Source organism: Colletes gigas, unplaced genomic scaffold, assembly GCF_013123115.1.
Source record: "Colletes gigas isolate AHSC1104 unplaced genomic scaffold, ASM1312311v1 Colletes_gigas_Sc00003, whole genome shotgun sequence".
NCBI classification, from domain to species: domain Eukaryota; kingdom Metazoa; phylum Arthropoda; class Insecta; order Hymenoptera; family Colletidae; genus Colletes; species Colletes gigas.
In genome coordinates this window covers 7,211,082-7,234,824 of record NW_025106632.1, presented here as the reverse complement: position 1 = coordinate 7,234,824, position 23,743 = coordinate 7,211,082, and the positions used below count along the sequence as shown (strand labels likewise).

Here is a 23,743-nt window from a genome sequence, read left to right as displayed (position 1 = left end):
GTGTTGCCGCCAGTCAGAGTGCGCGATTTCCCCCGACGAATGCAACATTCTTACGGATTCGTGGCGCGAAACAGCAGTCCGCGGCGAGCTGCGGTGCAACGCGTTCGGTGCATCTGCATCGGCGTCGCTCGTCGTTTCCGTGGCTCGAAAGCGGATCGATTCGCGTTAGACCGCGACGGGAAAGTGGTGTATAAAAGCAACGGGAAACACGACGATCCGGCGATTAAGTAACGATCGGTTGTTTTAATTGATTTAGGCATTTTATCGTGATCGTAGAACGTTATCGGCGCTGAGATAATTCGAGTCCATTCTGAATACTTTCGATAAGATCTAACAAGAATTGTACGATTCCTTTGAAAACATTTATTGTAATAAGCGGAGAAGCGTAATGTAGAAATAACGTATACGTCTTTATTCGTTTGCAATGGTTTTTGAAACGAGCGTATTTACATTTAACATGTGGTTTTCCTATCTGAATCTATTAAGATTCATCTGTAAATATCATTCTTTATCACTGTTTTCTTGCCCAATTCAAATGAGGTTTTACTCGTTGTTCGAGACCAAATTCATTTAAATAACGTCGAACGGTCGGGGCACTTGTTTGTTTATCAGAATCTGGGAAAATTTCCGCCTGAATGAGAATTACGGTTTCGAATCTGTTTACCTCGGATAAGCGTATCTTTCAAGGAACACCTTCGACTGTTCCATGACTCTTAATATGCTGCGTTGCTTGACAACATGCCATAACAGATATCTCTAAACAGAGAAAACTGGTGTGGCAGTGAAAGTGCTAACCGTTGGTTTCGTTGGTGCGTTAAATAATGCGAAAAGTTCGTGACATTGAACCACGAATAATTGAAAAGAAGCGATAATAAGATGGAACGGATGACGTTTCCTACGTCTGAATCGACCGATTATGCATTCACGGTACGTTGCTTTAATATCGATATTTCGAATGAAAACGATTAACGCGTTGCAGTACAATAGGGGTCGTATTATATCGAATAACGTTTAAAACTTTTACGATTCCCGTGATTTTTCACGTCGAACAGTGAGGTATTTGCCTTAAAAATTTGAATATACTAATTCCACATCTACATAGATTATCGTTGACGATAATTGGTATTGTAAAAAAAATCTTTGACCGATGTATCTCTCATTTGTATCGACGAGACCAGCTTTCGACACATCTAGCAAAATACAACAAAGAATTAGTACCTCTGGAATCGTAAAATTTGGGTTCCACGAAGACCCTAGGCTACCTGGATATCATGAAATAATGCTTTGCGCGCGGGAATTTTCGATATTCGTCGGAAAATGACTTTTTCGCGCCGCAGTGTTTATTTGTCTGTCTTATCGTACGTATCGCTGTGCAATCGTCAACAGATCAGTTAAAAATGCAATTAAACAGTGCAATTAAAAATTTATTCTGTATTCATCTTAATCCATTTGCAACGAAAGTTAAGTGCAAATGTTTGCAAGCAACGAACGTGTAACTTTGTATATTATTGCATATTTTTTCTTACAATTTATTACTGAAAAATTAGCTACACGCGACTCGACGAATGCAATAAAGCAACGTAGAAAACTGTTTCTGATAAATATTTATTTTCGTTGGCTAGAATCATTCACTTTTCATCGATGGTATATAATTCATATTTTCGAAGGTTCGAAATATTAAAATAGTTTTTACCGCCTTTTCGAGGTAAATACCCCACGTTCAACGTTTATCGTTCCCACCGAAATCAAACGCATCGCGAAATCACCGCGTAAGCTTTCGATCTTATTTATATTTGCGACGATAACGGGGTATTACACGCCAGCACGTGGGACTAGATATATGTTCCTTTATCAGGCGTGCCGAGTAAACAAGAATGTGCAATTCTCGTGGTATACGATTTTCGTGACTTCTGTTTCCGCGCCTCGAATCGCAAATTTTAATAACAGATTACAATTAAATAATAATAGATTAAATTAAATAATAGATTACAATTTCGATCCACCAGCAGGACAGATGGATATTTTCTACCCCTGATATTATTATTTCGATAATTTCCCACGAAATAATTATTCGAAAATTCGTATATAATTAAATATTGCGTAACAGTCTTCACACGAGAACGTAAATATTGTCTCGAAAACTTTTAGTACGATGTAACATTTCTATCGGATTGCTTCATCGCTGCGACGAATGACCCGATTAATAACCGATCGTTTAAAAATGATCAGTGTGATTCGTTCGGAAACTTTGCTTAATAGAAAATCTTATTAACCGATGAACATAACTTGAGAAATCTTTTACGTGTTTTATAGTCCAGAATTTTGGATTCAGAAATCCTCTGAGAAAGACATTACGCGTTGGAAAAGTAATGTGATAACGTTGAATGCATTTCTTTTTGCAAGTTTTGTATGTTATTGTTCGATGTTATAGGTTTTTATTTGCTGAGTATAATATCGTTTTCGAGCCATGGGAACAACAAAATGACTGCATCGACGCTGCAGTACCGTTATTGAATTCTATTATCGAAAGTATGACTCTGTAATGGTAGATATTTGTGTCAGCCAGATTCAGGGACCGTTAACGGCGTTCTGTTAAGTGCAGCACGCAAGGAAAGTTCTGGCGGACGACATGGGTTGACCGACTAATCGCTATCGCTGACGATGATCATAGTGTTGGACGCTTAATTGGTCAGTTGGCCTATCGGAGCCTGTATTATTTCGTATAACGGTTTTTACGAACCATCTAGATCGATCGTCCGCGCTTTGATCCCAATGTTACCAAAATTTATCCCCATTTATCGTGTATTAACCCTTAAGTGTACTTTAAATCTCAACTGAATTATTTTACTTGGTGTTAATTTTTACCAAATAATTACATTGACATATATTAAATAATTCTTAAAGGTTAAACATCGACACAATAGTCGATTTGGATTTAACGTTGCACCTGTTCGTTTCTGATATCAGTGAGACAGGTCAAACGTTTCTGCAAATTGCGTTTATTGTTTTCGATAGATGAATTTGTTATTTATTAGATCCATTTTTATTGTCCCATCAGATACCAGAGACCTTTTTTTTTACGACGTTCCGATGCAAGAGGAATTATTTTCCATATTACCATATAATTTTGTGACGAAGCAAAATCACGGAAAAAGTGTTCTACAGTTTCATTTTTACATTGGTGTTTCAGTTTATTTGCGCGCATCGTTCCCGTAGAAATTACATCCGGCGTAGACGTAAGAAAAGATACGAGATACGAGAAATGTCTTGGAAAGGATTAGGAATCGCCCGGTCCCTAACGGTTTCTCCGCACGCGTGTCCCGATTTCACGAAAAACGTCGCTGGAACGCGCCTAGTTCTGTCGGCGAAGGGAAAGGAAAAGTTTCCTCCTTTCGGTGTCCCGGAATACCACCGAAGGCCGAAAGTTTGCCCGCTCGAAGGCGAAAGTCGACGAAAAGCCGTTCCGATGGGAGAAACGGGGAGGGTAATTCGATGCTTTGTCGCCTCATGAGTGGTCTTTCTTTTCGAAAAAGGCAAAGGGTGAGAACGTAAAAGGAAGGTCGGTAGGTGGGAAGGGTTCAAGGACGACGGAACCGTAGGAAAGGGATTCGGTTAACGCACGGCTACAAAGAGGATCGTGGTTGAGCAACGCGCGCTTTCGGCGTGCACGCACGCGCGCGCGCATGCGCGACCGTCGGTACGCCGTTCGGATATTTGTGATCGTCGAAAGCCCAAAGGAAGCCGAAAAGTAGGCCCGGGTTACAGTTAGATCTAACAGTCTTCTTCGCGGTCTTCTTCACCCGTTATAGCCGATGCACACTGGCCGATGAATTTTGACACGTGGTACACGCACTGGCACGCAGGACACGACTACGACGTGCCACTATAAAAAGATACAGTTACGGTAACCTATCTTACCCGCGCCATTTTTCTTATACGGAATATTTTAACGCGAACGCATAAAAATAATCATCGCCGCAGATAACTTCGCGTCGTGTTTATTTTGATATACAGGGCGTTCGGCCAACCCTGGGAAATATTTTAATGGAAGATTCTAGAGGCAAAAATAAGACGAAAATAAAGAATATCAGTTTCTTGGCTGAGGCTTCTTTAAAAAGTTATTAACAATTAAATTGAAAAGTTTCAAATCGTTCTGGAAAAATTATTTTTAGTTACAGGGATCAATTACAAGTATTTTTGGTCAAAAGATATGCCCTCGAAATCCTACTCAGTATCGAGAAAAAAATTCAAGTAGGTGCTGACATTTTTCGGTGAAATTGAAAAATTTCAAATCGTTCTGGAAAAAATATTTTCACTTGCAAGGGTCAATTGCAATCATTTTTGGTGAATAGACATACCCCCGAAATCCTACCCATTTTCTAGAAAAAAATTCAGTAAGGGCGGAACTTTAAGCGTTAATAACTTTTTAACGAAGCCTCCATCAACAAATTGGTATTCTTGATTTTCGTGTTATTTTGGCCTCTCGAATCTTTCATTAAAATTTTTCCCAGGGGTGACCAAACACCCTGTATACTGTATTGTTATAAAGTAAAATCACCACTATAAAAAGATACAGTTACGATACAGTTAGATCTTGACGTTTTTCTTATATAGAATATTTTAAATTGCATAAAAATAATCGTCGACGCAGATAGCTCGTGTCGTGTTTATTTTGATATAATACTGTATTGTTATAAAAATCACCGTTGTTCCATTTTCTTTTCGAGAAATTCAAGGTTTCGCCGTAAGAGGCGAGTTTCTGCGCACGGTGTAAAAATATTGTAGCGAAACGGCCGATTTCGTACGAATCGTAGCTCGCGAGCGTTATCGTGGTTGCACGCGTATGCGTGCGTAAACGTAACGCGAGATTAAACGGAGTGTGCAAGCGACACGTGGAACGTTAGATTGGAAACATTCGTGCGCCGTTCGCTGGTATTCGAGCGGTTGTCCTCAGATGCGAAAGGCGGGTTTCGTGCGCGATCGACGCGATAGGAGTCGATCGTTGGGAACGCGTATCCGTCGATGACTGAAAGCAACGAGGTTTCGAGTACTTATTTCGGTCTACGACGTAAAAATAGCGTGCTCGAATTTTTGGTAATGATTCGAAACGCGCCGGATCTGTTTCGCCGCTTCTCCTCTATTCTCGTTCATTGATCGGGCGCGTAAACGACACACGCTCCCGGCGTTCAATCGCGTACATAAATAAAATATAATGCGCGTTATCTGACGATAAGGCCGCCCGGGCGCAGATACACTTCCGTTATTTGAATTTCGAACGGCGATTCAAGAATACGGCGGATCCCACCCGCGTAACGCTGCGCGCTCGTCTATTTTTATTCGCGTACATAAAGGAGCCTGTGTCCGAGTTCCACGTGCTAAAAATGATTTTCTGCAGGGATACGTCCACGGCGGCGTAAACATTCGTCAGAAACACTTCCGAGCAGGCAACCGAGATAGCGATCTATGCAAATACCGATGAAAACACGTTCGTCGTGCCGGATTCTAGTAACAAACTCCATTACGCGTATGCGTATATACAATTTGTATATTTAACAACGTGCAAATAAAACGAAAGGCTTATCGACGTTTCTATTTGCGATCCCTTTTCATAAGATAAAATCATTGACTGGCTCCAGTCGAAGGGGGATAACCGAGAAAAGGGGAGTGAACGTACTCGACTCGTAAACTTGTGAACTCAGTCAAGCAAAGTACACTCCTTAGAGTCAAGGTTAGTTCTGATGCAACAGGATGCCGGCCATTGACACTGTGCCGCGTTCTCTCTCCGATTCGTATTCGAGCAACGCGCAAATAATTCACGGAACTTGCCGTGCAAATATATCTGCTCGTGCTTTCGACCGATAATTAACAAAATCTTCATTCCGACATGCTAACTGGAATTTCGTACAACTTTGGATTCACTTTGTTTCTCCGTAGGTTTATGCGATTATTTTCTTTTTGCATGTGTAATTATACCGTTTCTAACAATCGTTAAATATATTTTAGTGTTTTATTTTGATTTAAACAAGGACAGAATAAAACAATGTTCCACTGTGCAATTTTAAATTGTACTTCAATTTTGAATTGTACTCGTGATCTTAATTTCTACGGAGACATACGTGTATGCTTATGTTTAATTCTAACGCAGAAGAAATCATTGAAATTGCAAATATATCGGCAATATCGGGAAAATATCGATAAACGCCGCGAATTCATATTAATTTGAACCCTTCTGTATTTAAAAGAAAATAATTTATCACCGAAGACGTTGAAATTCGTTATTTAAAATATTTTTGAAGAAGCGCGGGCGATGTTCAAGAAATTGTAGCGTCGTCTTACGAAAAGAACGTTATTTCCAAATTACTTTTTAGTCTTCGAACCGTGGCAGTGTAGGAACAATACTCCGAAAAATAAATATTTAGATATCGAAGTATCAAAGAAGCAGCGTATATTATGCTCTCGATGAAAGGTTATGTATCATTGCGTAAAGTTATGTAAATCCGTATCTATATTGACGTGATCGCCACTTTAAGGACGGGTTCAACGTTTCGTCTCATTCCGCTTCGTAGCCGAGTTATCGTCATCTTTTTATTGGACTAATTTGTATTTGCTTATCTTTACATCTGGTGCTCAAAATTCACCCTCCGTTTCGACGCGAGTTTACAAACACCTGATCGTTAAAATTCCACGCATCGAATTAAATTACGTACGTATTTATTGCTACTCGAGTCTCGTCGCATTAGTTATTAATTTTTAACGAGGTGTCAGTTATCGAACAGCACGATAACTTAGATATACATTAAAAAATTTTTGTACAATTTTATTACGCATAAAAAGTTGCAGTTATTCCAAATAAAGGGTTTTAAGGGAGAAATTAAATTAATGATAATACTTTTCTAGAAAATGATTATTTATTTGCATAGTTATGTAAGATTTGACAAAAACGTATTGCATATATACATTCTGCTTTAAGAAATGTGCAACATGTACAAAGCAATATGAAATTTGACAAATGCAACGTTAACGTCGTGAAATTTTGTTTGATATTCTCGCATGCTTGCAATAATAGCAGTCGAGTGTATATCTATGGACGAAACGCGAATGTCGAACTTCATTTCGAGATTAGTCGTTAATCTGTCATATCTACGCGTAACGCGAAGGTTCTTTTGGCTTAGGAGTACTAATAGACTCAAAACACATTGAGTCGTTCCGATTATGCGACGTGAGCCTCGAATTGTTTCGATTATTATTCAATTTCAGGAATCTTGGAAAGTTTTAAAAGTGTATCAATCTCCAAGTATCTACCTATATAATAAAATAAAAATATATAACGTTCGTTGAAATTGGGCAGTTTGGCAGAATGTGTACTATCCCATAATTTAGAATTCATTAATTTAGGATAGACGTTGGAAACGTGCCAATGTCAATATCGCAAAGCATCGATGTAACCATAAATAGTCGTTAAATTGTTCGAAATTTTTCAAGCCATAGTTGGTTGTCGAGGTCCTTGTTGGGCAGCTACCACTTTTGTTAGATTTGCGATGTCCACAACCAGGAAACGTTTGCCCACTTTGCGGGCACATTATGCGTGTTTGGAAGTCAGGAATTCGTAGAATATTATGGAACTCTGGCGGCATAAAAGTACCGTAATCTTACAATTACTCGTCACGCAACCAGTCTTTTTAGCGATGCTGGTGTACATACGTTAGAAGATGTTTGACCGGAACAACGTGAAATCATTCTCTGGCGACCCCGATGCGACTCGAATAACACATTTTGCTCGATTCGACTTTCAAATAAAATCAAACTTCAGAAGACGAAACTACGCGGTTTCGTTGTTTTCAGAAGAATCGTCTCTAAAACTGTCTTTTTCTAATAATTTCTCCGATCAGACCTTGTAGTAAGAGAGATGCAACTCCATTTTTTTAGTTATGATGTGTAATATGAGTAAAAGAAACTGCATCGTTCGATGCAAGTTACTTTGGTTTGATTTCATCAACTGGATCTTTGCTAAATTTTAGAAATGAAAAAATCCACATTTTCAGAATCGTTGACCGCCAGTTTGGTCGTTCCATAGATGCATAGTTGAAAACATATTTCGTCAGACAGATCGTAATCTAAATATTCGGTTCTATATGTTGTTGTGGCACGATCGTTTCTCTAATCGTTAAAAATACGATCGATCGATTATCAGTGCCGTCGCAGTTGATCGAGCATCGAGTTTGGAAAACATTGCGTCGAGCGTGTGGTAACTATAATTTCAAGGACCGGGTATTCGTTAGTATTACAAGGCAAACGCAGAGTTGCGAAACACCACGGTGTTGATAGCACTGCTGCTGTTATCAGATTACTAGAGTATTACATGCCATGTGGCGCTGGTGGTAGATCGATAACATTATGCGTTGGCCTTTTTGGAAACGACCGCGCCACGCTCGAAATAAAACATTATCGAAATTTGTACAGCGCGATAGGAGAACTGAAATTTGCCGGAATGCAGGTGCCCACTTGCTGACGACTCTCTCGAATCGAGAGTTAATCGTCGCTCGGCAAAGTGGGTCAATGACACAATTACACAACGCCTCGACTTACACGCTGATGCCTGCATTTATGGGCTTTTGTTGAAACAGACGCAACGCGTACAAATAGAACTCCGAAGCAGCCATATATCTTACGCAGTCGCGAGCCGCGTACAAACTTTTCACTAAATATATTCTTTTGCGCCAAATAAGGCACATCGAAACGCTTCGGGACGATTGCTTTGGTAAAATTACCTCTTTGCACTATTTCTCCTACCTCTGAATAAGTTTTGCCTTGCTCATATAACTTAAATATTACTTTTCTTTCTTCTGATGTACTTTCTTTTCCTTTTTCTTTGACATTTTCAAAGGAATAGTGAAAACACAATCAGATTCTCAAATAGCGATTGAAATGACTGTTGAGATCGACTTAATTTGTTTGAACAAGAAACTAACACTGTATTTTCAAAAAAGTGTTAGTGAGTAAAGATTTCCAAATGCGTGCCAATACCACTGACGAGGTGTACGAGTACATCTTACACCTTATGGACTTTCGTGACTCAATCTAATTGCCATACTGGCTGGAAAATTTTTGGAGAAATTCGAAAATTTCAAATCATTCTGGAAAAATTATTTTTAGTTCCAGGGGTCAATTTCAATCATTTTTGGTGAATAGACATACCCTCGAAATCCTACGCAATTTCGAAAAAAAAATTCACAAGGTAGAGAAATTTTTCGGCAAAAGTGAAAACTTCCAAATTATTCTGGAAAAATTATTTTTAGTTCCAGGGGTCAATTTCAATCATTTTTGGTCAATAGACATACCCTCGAAATCCCATGCAGTTTCGAGAAAAAAATTCACAAGGTAGAGAAATTTTTCGGCAAAATTGAAAACTTCTAAATCATTCTGGAAAAATTGTTTTTAGTTCCAGGGGTCAATTTCAATCATTTTTGGTGAATAGACATACCCTCGAAATCCTACGCAATTTCGAAAAAAAAATTCATTAGGTGGAGAAATTTTTCGGCAAAATTGAAAACTTCCAAATCATTCTAGAAAAATTGTTTTCAGTTCCAGGGGTCAATTTCAATCATTTTTGGTGAATAGACATACCCTCGAAATCCTACGCACATTCGAGAAAAAAATTCTTTACCAAAAATATCATTTCTGGCCAGAAATACATCCTCGAAATTTCATGCAAATGTTTAAAACATCATAACTCCTGAACGGATTGGACGATTTTAATGTTTCAAAATGCAAACAACGCGTATTTTGATGAAGAATATGTAGAAATTCAAAAAATATTCGAAAAATTGTCCCTTGACCCCGTAAAGTGAAAAAAAATCGCAATAAAAGTGGTCCAATTTTCAAACGACCATTACTCCTACAATAGTGAATATATTTCAATGAAAATTTTTTCTGAAGTAGTGCCATGGATACCTACAAGATAGTATTAGACAATTTTTCTGTAGGGCGTCAAATAAAATTACTAAAAATGAAAATCGAATTTTTAAGAAAAATCGACAGGGGGTGCCTAAATTTTTCGACGAAAAAAAAAATTTCAAATTGTTCTGGAAAAATTATTTTCAGTTCCAGGGGTCAATTTCAATCATTTTTGGTGAATAGACATACCCTCGAAATCCTACGCAATTTCGAAAAAAAAATTCACAAGGTAGAGAAATTTTTCGGCAAAAGTGAAAACTTCCAAATTATTCTGGAAAAATTATTTTTAGTTCCAGGGGTCAATTTCAATCATTTTTGGTCAATAGACATACCCTCGAAATCCCATGCAGTTTCGAGAAAAAAATTCACAAGGTAGAGAAATTTTTCGGCAAAATTGAAAACTTCTAAATCATTCTGGAAAAATTGTTTTTAGTTCCAGGGGTCAATTTCAATCATTTTTGGTGAATAGACATACCCTCGAAATCCTACGCAATTTCGAAAAAAAAATTCATTAGGTGGAGAAATTTTTCGGCAAAATTGAAAACTTCCAAATCATTCTAGAAAAATTGTTTTCAGTTCCAGGGGTCAATTTCAATCATTTTTGGTGAATAGACATACCCTCGAAATCCTACGCACATTCGAGAAAAAAATTCTTTACCAAAAATATCATTTCTGGCCAGAAATACATCCTCGAAATTTCATGCAAATGTTTAAAACATCATAACTCCTGAACGGATTGGACGATTTTAATGTTTCAAAATGCAAACAACGCGTATTTTGATGAAGAATATGTAGAAATTCAAAAAATATTCGAAAAATTGTCCCTTGACCCCGTAAAGTGAAAAAAAATCGCAATAAAAGTGGTCCAATTTTCAAACGACCATTACTCCTACAATAGTGAATATATTTCAATGAAAATTTTTTCTGAAGTAGTGCCATGGATACCTACAAGATAGTATTAGACAATTTTTCTGTAGGGCGTCAAATAAAATTACTAAAAATGAAAATCGAATTTTTAAGAAAAATCGACAGGGGGTGCCTAAATTTTTCGACGAAAAAAAAAATTTCAAATTGTTCTGGAAAAATTATTTTCAGTTCCAGGGGTCAATTTTAATCATTTTTGGTGAATAGACATACCCTCGAAATCCTATGCACTTTCAAGAAAAAAATTTACAAAGTGAACAAATTTTTTGGCGAAATTCAAAACTTTCAAATCATTCTGAAAAAATTATTTCTGATTGCAGGAGTCAATTAGAATCATTTTTGGTGAACACATATACCCCCGAAATCCTACGTAGTTTCGAGAAAAAAATTCATTACCGAAGATATAATGTCTGACCATGAATGAATGATTCCTTTGATGTTTCAAAATGCAAACATTGCGTATTAATGGGGCTCTAGAGGCCCAGAAAAATGGGCCTAAGAAATACATTGGATGTAATGTCTACTCGTATACCTCGTCTGTGCCAATACTTTTGTCCATCAATTTTTCGTTACGGGTATACTTTTTAAAAAATGATCTATTACCGCGTTTTCGAGGCAACGCGAGATCGTTGCAACGCGAAGCGTGGACGAGACAGAGCTGGCCGTGGTACCAGTGAATATGTGCTAGCTTCTCCCTGCGAAACGTCCACGTGCAGCCACGTGCGGTTGTGCACAGCGGTACACGTGGTCGCGCATGCCGATTTCTCAGCCGCGCGATGAAGTTTCAAAGCTCACGGCCATCCCCCTCCCTCGCCCTCCTCCCCACGTGTTGATTTTCGCGCGTTCGATTCCGCTCTTTCTCGTCCGTTCGCGCGCGTTCGTTCGACTCCGATCGTGGTCGTCATCGTGCAACGTAAGTAGTAGTGGCAGTGGTGGTAGTAGTAGAACGTCGAGAGAGAAACATGTGCGAGATCGAGCGACCTTGGTCCCACGCGGCCATTGGCCGGAACCAAAGGAAGCCGACCGAGCCGATTGGCCCGCTAGATCTATCCGTGATCTAGCCTCGTGCATGCGTTCATCACGCACCCGTCTACCGTGGAATCTGGCGGCAAAATTTTCGTTTAGAGGGGAACTAGCTCGCGCGCTCTGCATCGCCGACCTTGTCCGGGCATTGACCGTCGTTTTCGCCCCGTTGACTGCCTTTGTCACCACACGGGACTGCCTTTCGATCGTAATCGGCCCTCTTATCTCTTTCGCGAGGCCTCGAATCGTAATTGCGTACCTAGCGGAGAGAAAGGGAATTTCTAACGCGCACGAGATGCACGGAGTATCGTACCAGGGGGATATACGACGATACTGGACGTACGTATCAAGAAAATATTCCGACTCCAGTATAATCTCAATATTCTACCGTCGTATGCCCACTTTTTCAAAACTATACGCAGAAACGTGGCGTTGCTTAGGCTTCTATAATTCTAGTAATTACATTAGGATATGAATATATACTTTCGTGCTAATTATCAACCCTTAAGTGGATCATTGGGGTCCTCCACAAGTTTAAACTAGTATTGTACATGCAAATGTTATTGTTTGAAAATTTATGTAATCCTCCATTAGTTCACTACTTTTTAAACGCTTTAAAGTTCATTTTATGGTAAAAGGTGTTATTACAAAGCCGATAGTGCTAGTATCGCGCCCAAAAAAATATAAAATAGAAATAGAAATAAAAAGTTCATTTCCACTTATCAAAATCAATATTAAGTAAAATAATTCGGTTGAGATCGAGAGTCCACTTAAGGGTTAAACGTTTAATTTTAAACGTATCGAGTATCTTGAAACAGGAAATGTGTATGGCCGTCGCGAAGCGAATCAGAGATGCGATAATAATCGGTGTCAGTTTTGTTGAAAAGGGAACGAGAAAAATTAATTTATGCTGTTTCCGGGTTCTGCTTACAGTACGTTAGACGTGCGCGGAGTAATAGAATCATTGTGCCCGATAGAGGAGGAAACGATGACCATCGTAGGTAAACTGAAAACCCTAGCCCATAAAACTTTGTACCAGCTGGCCTTGGAATATGAATAGATTTGTCGGCAAAGAGTGCATTGTCCCGTTGCGTAACTGCGCGCGTGTTATTTGCAAGTTTCCTCCTCGGAGAAGGCTGTACCCATCGTAAATCGATTTCACATTCTGAAACAAACGAGTTTCATTGAAATATCCCCTCCACCGATCGATACTTATAGATCAGCCAAACATGCTCTTCAAACTTTATTTTACGCGCGTAAAAAAAGCGTCGTTGCGAATTGCTCTTTTTCTTTTTTTAATTTTCAAACGAATATTTACGCGTGAATTGTATATATAGTAATCTTTTTTCGGGGTTGCTTGTTGCAATAACAAAAGTTTCGAAGTTTCGATCCGTGAAGTTACGAAAGCCACATCTTCGAAGTGTTTTACTCCAGCTATCGATATGATAATAATGTATTCGATATTATTATCGTGCAATCCGAGCTCGCTATTAATACGAGCGATTAAAAACTTTGTGGAATTGGTCGAGCGATAATGTAGGTTCGACGATAGCGTTAAAATGGTAGTATATAAACAAAGAGAAATAACACGCGCATTATCTGTTTACTGGTTCATTCAGCTGAAAACCGTACTCGCGGCCGTCCAATGACTGGATGACGGTACGATCGTACACAACAAACACGCTCGCGAGATCTTTGCAGTTACATAATCGCTCTCGCAATATTTTTTGCAACGTGTGCCCACGTTACATCGTGACTCGACGAGAAAATGCGTGTAGCGTATCGGTAATATAAATAAAGATCAGTCTATTAAAATTGCTCTATAACGTGCTTCATAAATCGAAACCGTGCGATATTTTCTAAAATATCGTGAATCCTTAAAATTCTATTCAATATCAAATTTAAAAACTTGTTCGATTTTTCTTGAAACCTCGAATCTCAATCTTAGAAAGATTCATTAGAAATATTATTTTAATGCTATATACTATTTGAAATCTTTTATTTTGTAAATTTAACCCCAACTCTGTTGTAAAAAGATATCATATTATCCGGTCGAGTAACGAGAAAGCTTATTCACGATCGATAACCAGAATCTTGTGCGAGTTTTTCGAGACGCAATAACCGAATCGCGTCGCCGCGTGTTATTCTGGCATAGCTACACAAAGGATGCGAGAATGCCAGGCGCGTTTTCCGGGTCCTGGTTGCGGAGCCGTTGGCATAAGCGATGGCATAAGCCAGGAACACGGTACGCAAAACGCCCACACGCACACACGCAGGCGGTAGCGCGCTCGCGCTATTGGGTCGTTGGCCCCTGCCACATTTCCAGGATGTATATTTGGCTCGGATACCTGTAACGATACGCACGCTGCTATATTTGGCATGTTGCAAATAATCGAATACTTGTATTTCTACACAAATCATTACGGATCGATCTTCCACTTTCCACGGACGACTTTTGCAACGAACGTTCTCGTAACCATTGTCGCGATAATCCGCTTCCTCGTGGCCGGGAATACCAAATTTAGAGGATGATATCACGAGTATTTGGATCAGCGGTTCTTGATCCTTTCTCTTTGCACTCTATGTTATATTCAGAATAACGTACTTAAATATTCCTCGAATCAATGTTTATTAACCATCGGTGAATTCCTGATTTGATCAGATATAATTCGTATTATCGAGATTAGAGATATTAGAGAATCTTAAGTCTCGATTCCGTCTTAATAAAGAACTTGTGTACTTTAAGTGTTTTTTTTTTTTTTCTGTCAATTTCGTTTCGATGGACGAGGATGAAAACGAAACCATTGTTTACCATCCTCCGAATATCAAGGAGCATCGAAGAACGCGATACGCTTTAGTTAGGCGAGCCATTCCGAAAGGCAGGTGGTTTCGGCCACCTGGCCGAGCGTTTCTCACATGTCTTCTTTTTTTTGCCGCTTGATTTCCTTATTCGGAGGATATCGTGTTATTGCGTCTCCTCGCATCTTCCTCAATTCATGCACAGCCGACCAGTGACAAGGTTTTTTTTTGTGGGGTTTGTCAGGTGTCTCGATCGAAAGCCAGTAATACGATAGACGGGTACGTAATAAATAATACGTCGTCCCTTTGGCTTATCGCGTCGCGTCATTATTCATACACCTACGTGCATAATAATGACGTTGAACGCAAACCATCAGGAGTCTAATAATACATTTTTTAAGTTCACGGTAACAAAACTTATTTACCGTAAAATGACAAAAAAAATATATATATTTGACTTTGTTCAACGTCCCATAAATCGCTACTATTCTCGTTTAAACCGACGATCGATCCAAGACAAGAATCGAACAAGACGAGAAAAATATTTTCCTCACGGATTTGTCGTACAACCTATACGGTGCCATATACGTCAGACGTGCACGTAATATCGTATTACACGCACGTTACACTTGCGTACGTGAATTGTAAATTACGGAAGATCGTGTCCGAAGATGACCTACATATCCAACGGGCTGCAAGAAAGGGCATCGACGTCAAGCTGGCATGCTCGGGTTCTTTATGCTCTCTCGGAAAGGGAAATAGAGAACGAGTGGAAAAAAAAGGGGTCGACGGTCACCACTTCCTTTGCACGCCAAAATTCCCGCGGTCCCCCGGGACGATGAAAGCCGTGAGAAAATGTGGACAGAATGGGAGTATCTCGTGGAAAATGCGCGGTCCAACCCTAGAAAAATTAATCGGTATTTGTACCGCGACGTTACATCGTCCAGCTTTGTTGTACGCGATACGACGCGTTCGATCCTCCATTCTTAAATAATTCACGTTCGAAAATACCTTCAGAGACGGAAATCCTCGTCACTGTTCAAAACGTAGCAGTAGAATCGATTTAAAAAGCGTGAATGTATTTTCTGATGTTATATGAAGTTCAGTGTTGGTCCCAAGGATCGACATATAAATCGTATTGAATCGTATATAAAGATCTATCGAGAACAGAGTGTTTCGTTTTTTGAAAATAACAAAGAATCACGATTGAGCAATTGAGCGTGAAAGAACTTGGGCTGCGCTTTGTTTCGAGGGATCAAAACTTATGAACGATGTAGGGTGGGAAATTTTTGGCTTTTTTCAGCGACCACAAGCGTTAATTTATAATATGTTCCAATTACGGTAAAAACAATGTTATTGCATATGTTTCAGGGGTAACGTTCAAGGCACATAGGTTGATCCTCGCAGCATGCAGCAAGCACTTTCAGGAGCTCTTCGAAGGAATGCCTCCTTCCCCGGCGGGACTGATCGTTATTCTCGATGGGACGAGTGCCCACAATATGGCATCCCTTCTTGAATTCATGTACCGTGGAGAGGTACACGTGTCCCAGGAATCTCTCAGCTCTTTCCTCAAAGCAGCCGAATGCCTCCAAGTATGCGACTTATTTCTTTTTCTTAAATAATTGCCCCGGAATAGTAGTCACGTGCAGTCGGACGCGCAGTTTGCATTCTTCGGTGAACAACTTTTTTATTTTTGGCCACGATTAATGGTCAGGAGTTCCTGTTTTAAAAGTCGATGGGAGGGACGGGACGACGACCCGTGTTCGCTCGAAAATCAAGCTTGACTCTATTACCAGTCGGTCCAACGTTTTGCCTCGACAGAAAAATATTTATATATTATAATAAAATTATTTTACAGTATGGTTGTACGCGTGTTCACGTTGTAAAATTGTCAGGAATCGTATGGAAAATTTTTATCATTTTTACAATATATTTTACATACCCGTGTGCGATTTTATTCGTCGTTCGATAGTTCTGATATAAATGAAATATAAAATTATTTTAATTATATTAGAAAATTGTTTAAATAAAAAAATAAAATTTAAATAAAATAAAGTACAAGGTAAAAAAATTTTTCAACATAAGTTTTTCTAGCAAATTAATTACCAAGTACGAACTAGGTTTTTTGAAGTTTCTCTGGGAACCAATAATTCATAATGTGAGTCTTGGAATACGTTTACGCAGCAGCGCTCCAAAATAGAACCTGCTAACAGTCTGTTGCGCGAGAGAAGATGAATCTGAAAGGGCTGACAGGGAATCGCATGAGTCATTAGCCACCGATTTAAGTGAAAATTTTTAGTCAGGGTACATGAATGGATAAATCAGCTTCCTGTGATTCTTACTTTTTCTGGTGGATACAATTTATCCTTCTTTGGCAGAGTATCGGTTCTTAACCCAGCTTCAAATACGGTATACTTTGCTTTATGTTATTTCAACAGTAACGTAGAAAAATTTTAGAGTGATTTTATAGTTATGACGCGAAGTGTAGAATAAATGAATGTTTGTCGACGAAGCACGGTGGTCCCACAGAAATTTCTATAGCGCGGTAAGGTAGCCTTCGTGGGCGACCTTGGGAATCGCGACCTCCCTTTCATCTTGCGCAACAACTTTTAAAACGTCGGTTGTCCCGCAGGTAAAGGGTTTGTCCATCGAGCACGAAAAGCTGGCAGTGGCGCAGAGGCACGCCGCGGAGAACAATAATACGTCGACGGAGACCGGGGGTGGCGTTAATGGCGGCGGTGACAACGGGAATAGCGTCGGCGGAAACGTGGGCAGCGTCGGTGGCGGCGTGGGCGGTGGTATCGGCGGCGTCGGCGAGGTGAGCGACTTGGGCGAAACGGGTGAAGCAACCATGGTGAGAAACACTATGAAGAGGACCCCCACACCGGCACCGTCGCCCGCCCCTGCCTATACCGTGCCCAGCGTCTATTCTACCTCTCACTATTACGAAAGTCCACCGAAAAGGCTGATGAGGTAAGCCCTTCCACCTCACCTTACTTTACCGCACCTCGCGAAGGACTCGCGCGTGAAATTTTCAAATGGTACTCTCAGCTGACTGCGACACGCGGCCTTCCTACGTTCTAATAGCGATCGTACCGTGACTCGAATTCCGCGCGCTATAATTAAACGTTCACCTTCTTTCAGGCTGATGGTCAGAAATTCAGCACTTTCTTTTCCCTGCATTTTTATCTGTTTCAATAACTCTGACCCTCAACCGGACCCTAAATCTCAATAGAATCATTTTACTCGATGTTGATTTTTACCAAATTGGTAAATGGAAATCAACTTTCCCTTAACACGTTGACTGCCATACCAAACTCCTCAAATTACAAGGGAAATTAAATTTTGTTTATAGACAAATGGAAACTAGCATACCCATCATTTGTTATTGAATTTATTTTCACAGACTCGTTAAAATTCAAGGACCCTTCTTCTTTGACATTTAAGTTTGAGAATTAATTTTTTTTAACTCCTTGGTGAAAAGTCGTGTCACCCATATGTGGGTGACGTGGCAGTCAATGTGTTAAAGCATTTAAAAAATTAATTACATTTACCTATGTTAAACAATTATTAGTTTAAACTTGCGCGATAATCCACTTAAGGGATAAAATCGATCGTGCTTTCAAATATCCATTTCGGGTTGGTTAAAAGAAACTGTTTGAGTCATTGACATGTCCACGCGATAAAGGAACATCCAATTAGTAGGCATGTAAAATTTTAAGAGGATTCATCGATCCATTTGTTAGACGTGTCATTAACCCATTTGCATCATCGCTCTACTTAAGCTTCCGCATCGAAACATCAGCGACGTTCAACTGACGATAGTAACAGTCGCGGCTCGCGGAATATTCCGCGCTTGGATGCAAATGGGTTAAAAAGAGACTTCAGGAAACATGCAATAACTTGAATAACGATATTGTTGCGTGAAAAGTATACTATGTAACCTGGCATTATGACTAAACGCACGAGAAATTAAAATTCTTACTGTATAATTATTTTAAAAATCGCCTAAACAGAAGAGTCTAAGAGTTTAAGAGTCGATTCCTCGAGGCAGATCTATCGCTACTAGAATCCTATTCAATATTTCCAATATCATAATAACTAAATGCCTCGTAGGACAGATTGTTTCATCAATTATTATGTCTAATTAAGTAATGGAGGTTGCCACTAGAATCGATGCAAAGGAAAAGATTCCATTCGGTTCATTGGAATCATTATTTAAGCACGCTTTCGCATCACGAATCGTCTATTGAGGGAGGGGAGGGGATATTTTTAGATCGCCTAGCGACGTTGATTCTTTGGGAAGGGCAAGTGTGCTGCGTGACGGTACTGCCTTCCGGCCCGCATCCGCGCCACATCCGCTTCTTTTGGAGAACCACTTCTATCAGCCGTTCACCCACCCCTCAGAGACGCCCGCACACCCCCACACTGCGCCGCACACGCCGACGGAATTGGAACAGGAATTGGAACGATCGAGGTCCGAGGAACGTAGCAATTGCGATCTCAAGGAAAGCGTAGCCGAAGGTAAACACCATTATGCAACATAATTATTCGTGTATTATCCTTTCGATATTTTAATTCAGCCCTGTCGATGATTTTGCATTCACCGTTTTCGATCAATCAGAAACGAGAAACCTTCAAATCCTTTGCAAAGTTTCCGTAGAGATACGTAAGGTTATCCAAATCGAGTGTCCTTCAAATTGAAATAAAACGCAAACTGTGTGAGATATCTCAGGTTTCTTTATTTTAATATAAAGTCCAGTTCGTAACATTGATCGTGAAATGTCGTTTAAATGGCTTATTTTCACGAGCTCGACAATTAGCTCGATTATTACATAATTGGCGGTCTATTTTATTGAAACCTTAAACTTTAAGCTTAAATTTTAATCAAACGCTCATGTTTTCTTAGATCTTCGAATAAAGCAAGAACCGGTGGCGCTGACTGATCGCGAGAGGGCAGAGAAATTGGCGGAAAGACTGTCAGGCGAAGTTTATTCCGGAGGCAGGGGATTCGACGGTAGCCACTACGGCTCAAACTCGGATCACATGCAGCATGGGGCGCAAATGGGCTCCGCCATGGTCCCATTACCACCGGCTCACCCACCGACTCCTGATCTCAGTCCTGCACCCACCACCCCCGCTATGTGGAACACGAAGATCAACAAGGCTGGCACTGTATCCACTCCCGATGGTGAGTCGATCGATTCGTCAACATTTTATCGTCACTTCGATCAAACGTTTATATTCTCTCCATCTGTCCTCGATCAGCGGACTTCGGGTCCGTTTGAACCCATATAAACCGTTCATTTCAATCGTCGTGAAGTGCTAGTTCTTGAATAAACAGCGAGCAAGATTTTAAAATTTACAAATACAATTCAGAATTCCATCAAAATGGAGAACATCATCGATCAAGTTTAATGGCCTTTTATCGTTTTCACTGTAAAGAGTAGAGTGAAACTTTGCAAGTTTGCTCGTTTAATTCCGAGCCGCCGTGTATAAGAGCGAGCATTATCGTGTGCGTACAATTGGTCGTTTTGCAAACGCACCACGTGTCTTTCGATCCATCTTGAAAACGCAGAACGCGTATGCGAACGATTACGCGACACGTAATCGAGGGATTCATTGAGATTGACCCGTACTCGACACGAAAACATTCGTTTACTCGCGTCCCGTCGAATTACCAACGAGATCGTTCGACGACGATGCGAGTAATTAAAATCGAGCGATTACGGGTAGCTAATTACGCGCCGCGATAATTGCCCCGGTTAACGCGGCCGAGAACGATGTCAGAGTTTTATCTGGGTCACAGTGCGACGTCGGAAAGCAAGGACTTCCAGATCTAACGTTACCAAATGCACGGTTAATTGTTGCATCATCGGCTGCACGTGGAGCTTTCTTGATGTTGCAACTCGGATCTCTCTCCGCGTTCTCCCCTTCCAGTCGAAAACGTTCTCTTCGCCGCCCACGAAGCGTTTAGAATAGTGATTCGGCCCGTAAGATGAAACAAAATGCAGGTTTAAAGTATCCTTGAAATCTAATTTGTGATTCGTTGGTGATACGCGTCCCAGAACCTGAAACTTCAAAAAGAAACTGTGGTAAACTTCTTTCATAACAACTCTCGAGTCTACATTGTCTACAACAGCGATTCTCAACTTTTCTCAACGTTACAGCACATCATTGTTATGCTGTATAGCTGATACTTAAAATTTCTTTAATTTTTTTTTGTTGTAAACATCATTTTTAAATTTGGTATAATTTGGTTCGACTCGTATCCGGAATAGATTGAGATCCATCAGTCTGTACTATTATGTAACATATTTACATTCAGTCATATCTTCCAAAGCTTTACAAAACATATTCGTTTACTTTATTCTTTCGGGCCTGAATTTTACGCACAATTACCGATCGAGTTTTGTAACGGATAATTTATTTTAAAATAGTTTTGGACTATGAATGCACGGTTGAAAATACCTGGGAAAAGATCGATGCATAATTTCGTAATTATACATATATGGATAACGTATTATGCAATTTAAAATATCATAATGCTTTGTAAATGTTAGAAAGAAATGTTTTGCACGAAGAAGTGTCGAAATGACCAATTTTACAGAAAAATGTTTCAAGAAGAACGACATTCACGACGAACTTTAATATACTGTGCATCCACGAAATCATCTTTGTGCACAAATAGCCACTATAGTGACCTCTTGTGAAATCATTCCTGTGTACGGATGGCTACTATAGTGGCCACCTGCAAAACTGTCCCTGTACACGAATCTCCGCTATTACTGGACAACAGACAAATGAATAATTAAACTTCGCATGCAGGGAGTTTCTCCTTTGCTTATTTAACTGATCTCTCTATAGCAGAGACCTGTAACCAGCCGCAATTATATAATAATCGACCGAGCCTCAGCGTGCACTCCGCGACAAAAAGATAGCTCACCAAAATTTTGCGATAGATCTTAAATTATTGAACATGTTACAATTGCCCCGTGTTGCCGTTGACCACTCGGTCTCCTCTGCAAGAGTGGCTGTCCTCGAAATTTCGTGTTTCTTTCCGTTGGACGTGGTCCCCGATCCTCTGGTTCGTCGGCGCGGCGCTCTAACGCAGAGAAAGAGAGCAACGACGCCGTTAGGCAGGATTTACGGACGCTCCTCGGTCGACGCCCACCTCGGGACACGTTTGCTATACCTTAGGACGTGACAGCGGCCGCCTCGCCTTCACGGTGTGAACAAAGTGTACAAAGAGGATGCAGGCGACAACGGCGGTGCAGCCACTGGGAATATCTTTTGCTCCGGCGAGCAAATCACCGGGCGTGACGCCGCGACGCCACGTAAAACGGTCCGCGTAGGGGTGGCTCGGCCACCAACACCAAGAGACACCGCCGTCCCAGGATCGGTGCGACGTCGCGGACGACGCTTTAACCATTTTTAATCGGTGCTAGATGAGCGACCAGCCGCGGCGGTAAAGAAAGAAGCGAACCGGCAACTAATGCAACGGTTATTGACATTAACCGTGCTCGAGCTGAGCCACGAGAAAAGGAGGCGACCGGGAAAGGGACAGGGGGCTGGCTGTGTCCACGGAAGAGGAAAAGACCGAGGAAGCCGAAAGAGAAAGGCTTTTTTTTTTTCTCCCCCGACGACCGTTTCGTCAGCCTCCGTGACGCCACCGGGGACTTCTTGTCCAATTTTTAACGCGGCTGTTTGCACCGATTTTTCGGTGCAAATATTTTTCGCTTTATCAAGCAATTAAGTACAACGAGTCTCGTTAACCCTTTGACATGGCATCACGTTACAGTCGGTCCGGCTGGATATACGTTAGTGGACAAAGGCAACAAAAATTTCATGTACATTCGGTAAAGTCTTACAGCTATTACAGGTAAGCGAGAGCAATGTCAGGAACTCTGGACGTTTTTGGAGTATAATGTTTTGAAATGATGATAGTTCGTCTTATTAAGCATGATACAAAGGTGCATTTTATTCAACACTTATTATACATTTTTGAGATAAGTAACATAATGTAGTTAATTGTAATATATCTTCGAGAATGTTTATAGGGATAGGAGCAGAAAACACACGATTACGAATAATAAATTTATAATTATTTCGGCCACTGTATGTTAAGGCATTTGATTCAATAAGTAAAGGAATTACTTTATAAATATTTAACTGCTTTTTATCCTAAAGTTGGACCAGTTAAAGTCGAATAGAAAAAATTGCAAGAGAATTAGAATTTTTCTTAAAATTTCTCGAAATATAGGAAAAAGAAGTCGAAGGTTTGTGGAGCCCTTTATTCAAAGAAAATAAGATTATATTTAAGAAAGAGTACACACGAGATTATCGATTATCTTCCAAGAATCATCGATTTCGTGACTCAAATCAGCTGATGATAAGATATAATAGTTGAAACACATCAATTTTGTAAATACGTACTTTCAAACGAGAAAATGAGTTTTTCAAGATTTTTCATAATATTTGAATATCTATAAATTATTCGAATAATATGGAAGTGCCAGTTCTTGTGCGAGAGCCTTCGTTTCAAGTCTGTTAGACCATTCTATTAACGTGCAGTTATAGTAGGTTTGATTTTGTCGTTAGGCGTTAGGTTTTTGTTAGAGACTGCTGGCCAATCGCGTCGCGCTCTCTTTCCAGCGGGGACCATTCGTCTCGATCAACTTGATTCTTCGACTTTTTTCATAGAATTATACATATACTCCCTTATAATAATGTACACTGTGGCGGCCAAGGCACCACATACGCCTTAGCCGTTCGAAGCCGCTACAATGTATGGTTGCACACGAGACGATGGTTGCACACGAGACGACCAGAGCCGCGTGAGCCGAAAAGCCGTTGTCGTCGTCTCTGACCGTCTTTTGTTTTTGAAGGCCTCTTGGTACGGTGGCGATGATCGTACCAGAGAGTCGAGCGTAACCCGCACCACGAGTCACGTCGTTGTACGACAGCAACAATACAATTGTGCGGAACGGAACAGAGCGGAGTCATTATCTTCCCGATCCCACAACACTATAAATGTATACAA

At 40.3% G+C, this 23,743-nt stretch overlaps 1 protein-coding gene across 1 annotated transcript in view; it reads left to right on the top strand.

The window, feature by feature from the left end:
- The window catches only part of LOC122404650 (zinc finger protein chinmo), a 56,243-nt gene that overhangs the window by 13,037 nt on the left and 19,463 nt on the right, over positions 1-23,743 (top strand). Inside the window, exons 3-6 of the mRNA XM_043408813.1 lie at positions 16,072-16,292; positions 17,333-17,673; positions 18,977-19,224; positions 19,610-19,891. Of these exons, the coding sequence (XP_043264748.1) occupies positions 16,072-16,292; positions 17,333-17,673; positions 18,977-19,224; positions 19,610-19,891 (1,092 nt within the window). The remainder of the gene's footprint in view (positions 1-16,071; positions 16,293-17,332; positions 17,674-18,976; positions 19,225-19,609; positions 19,892-23,743) is intronic.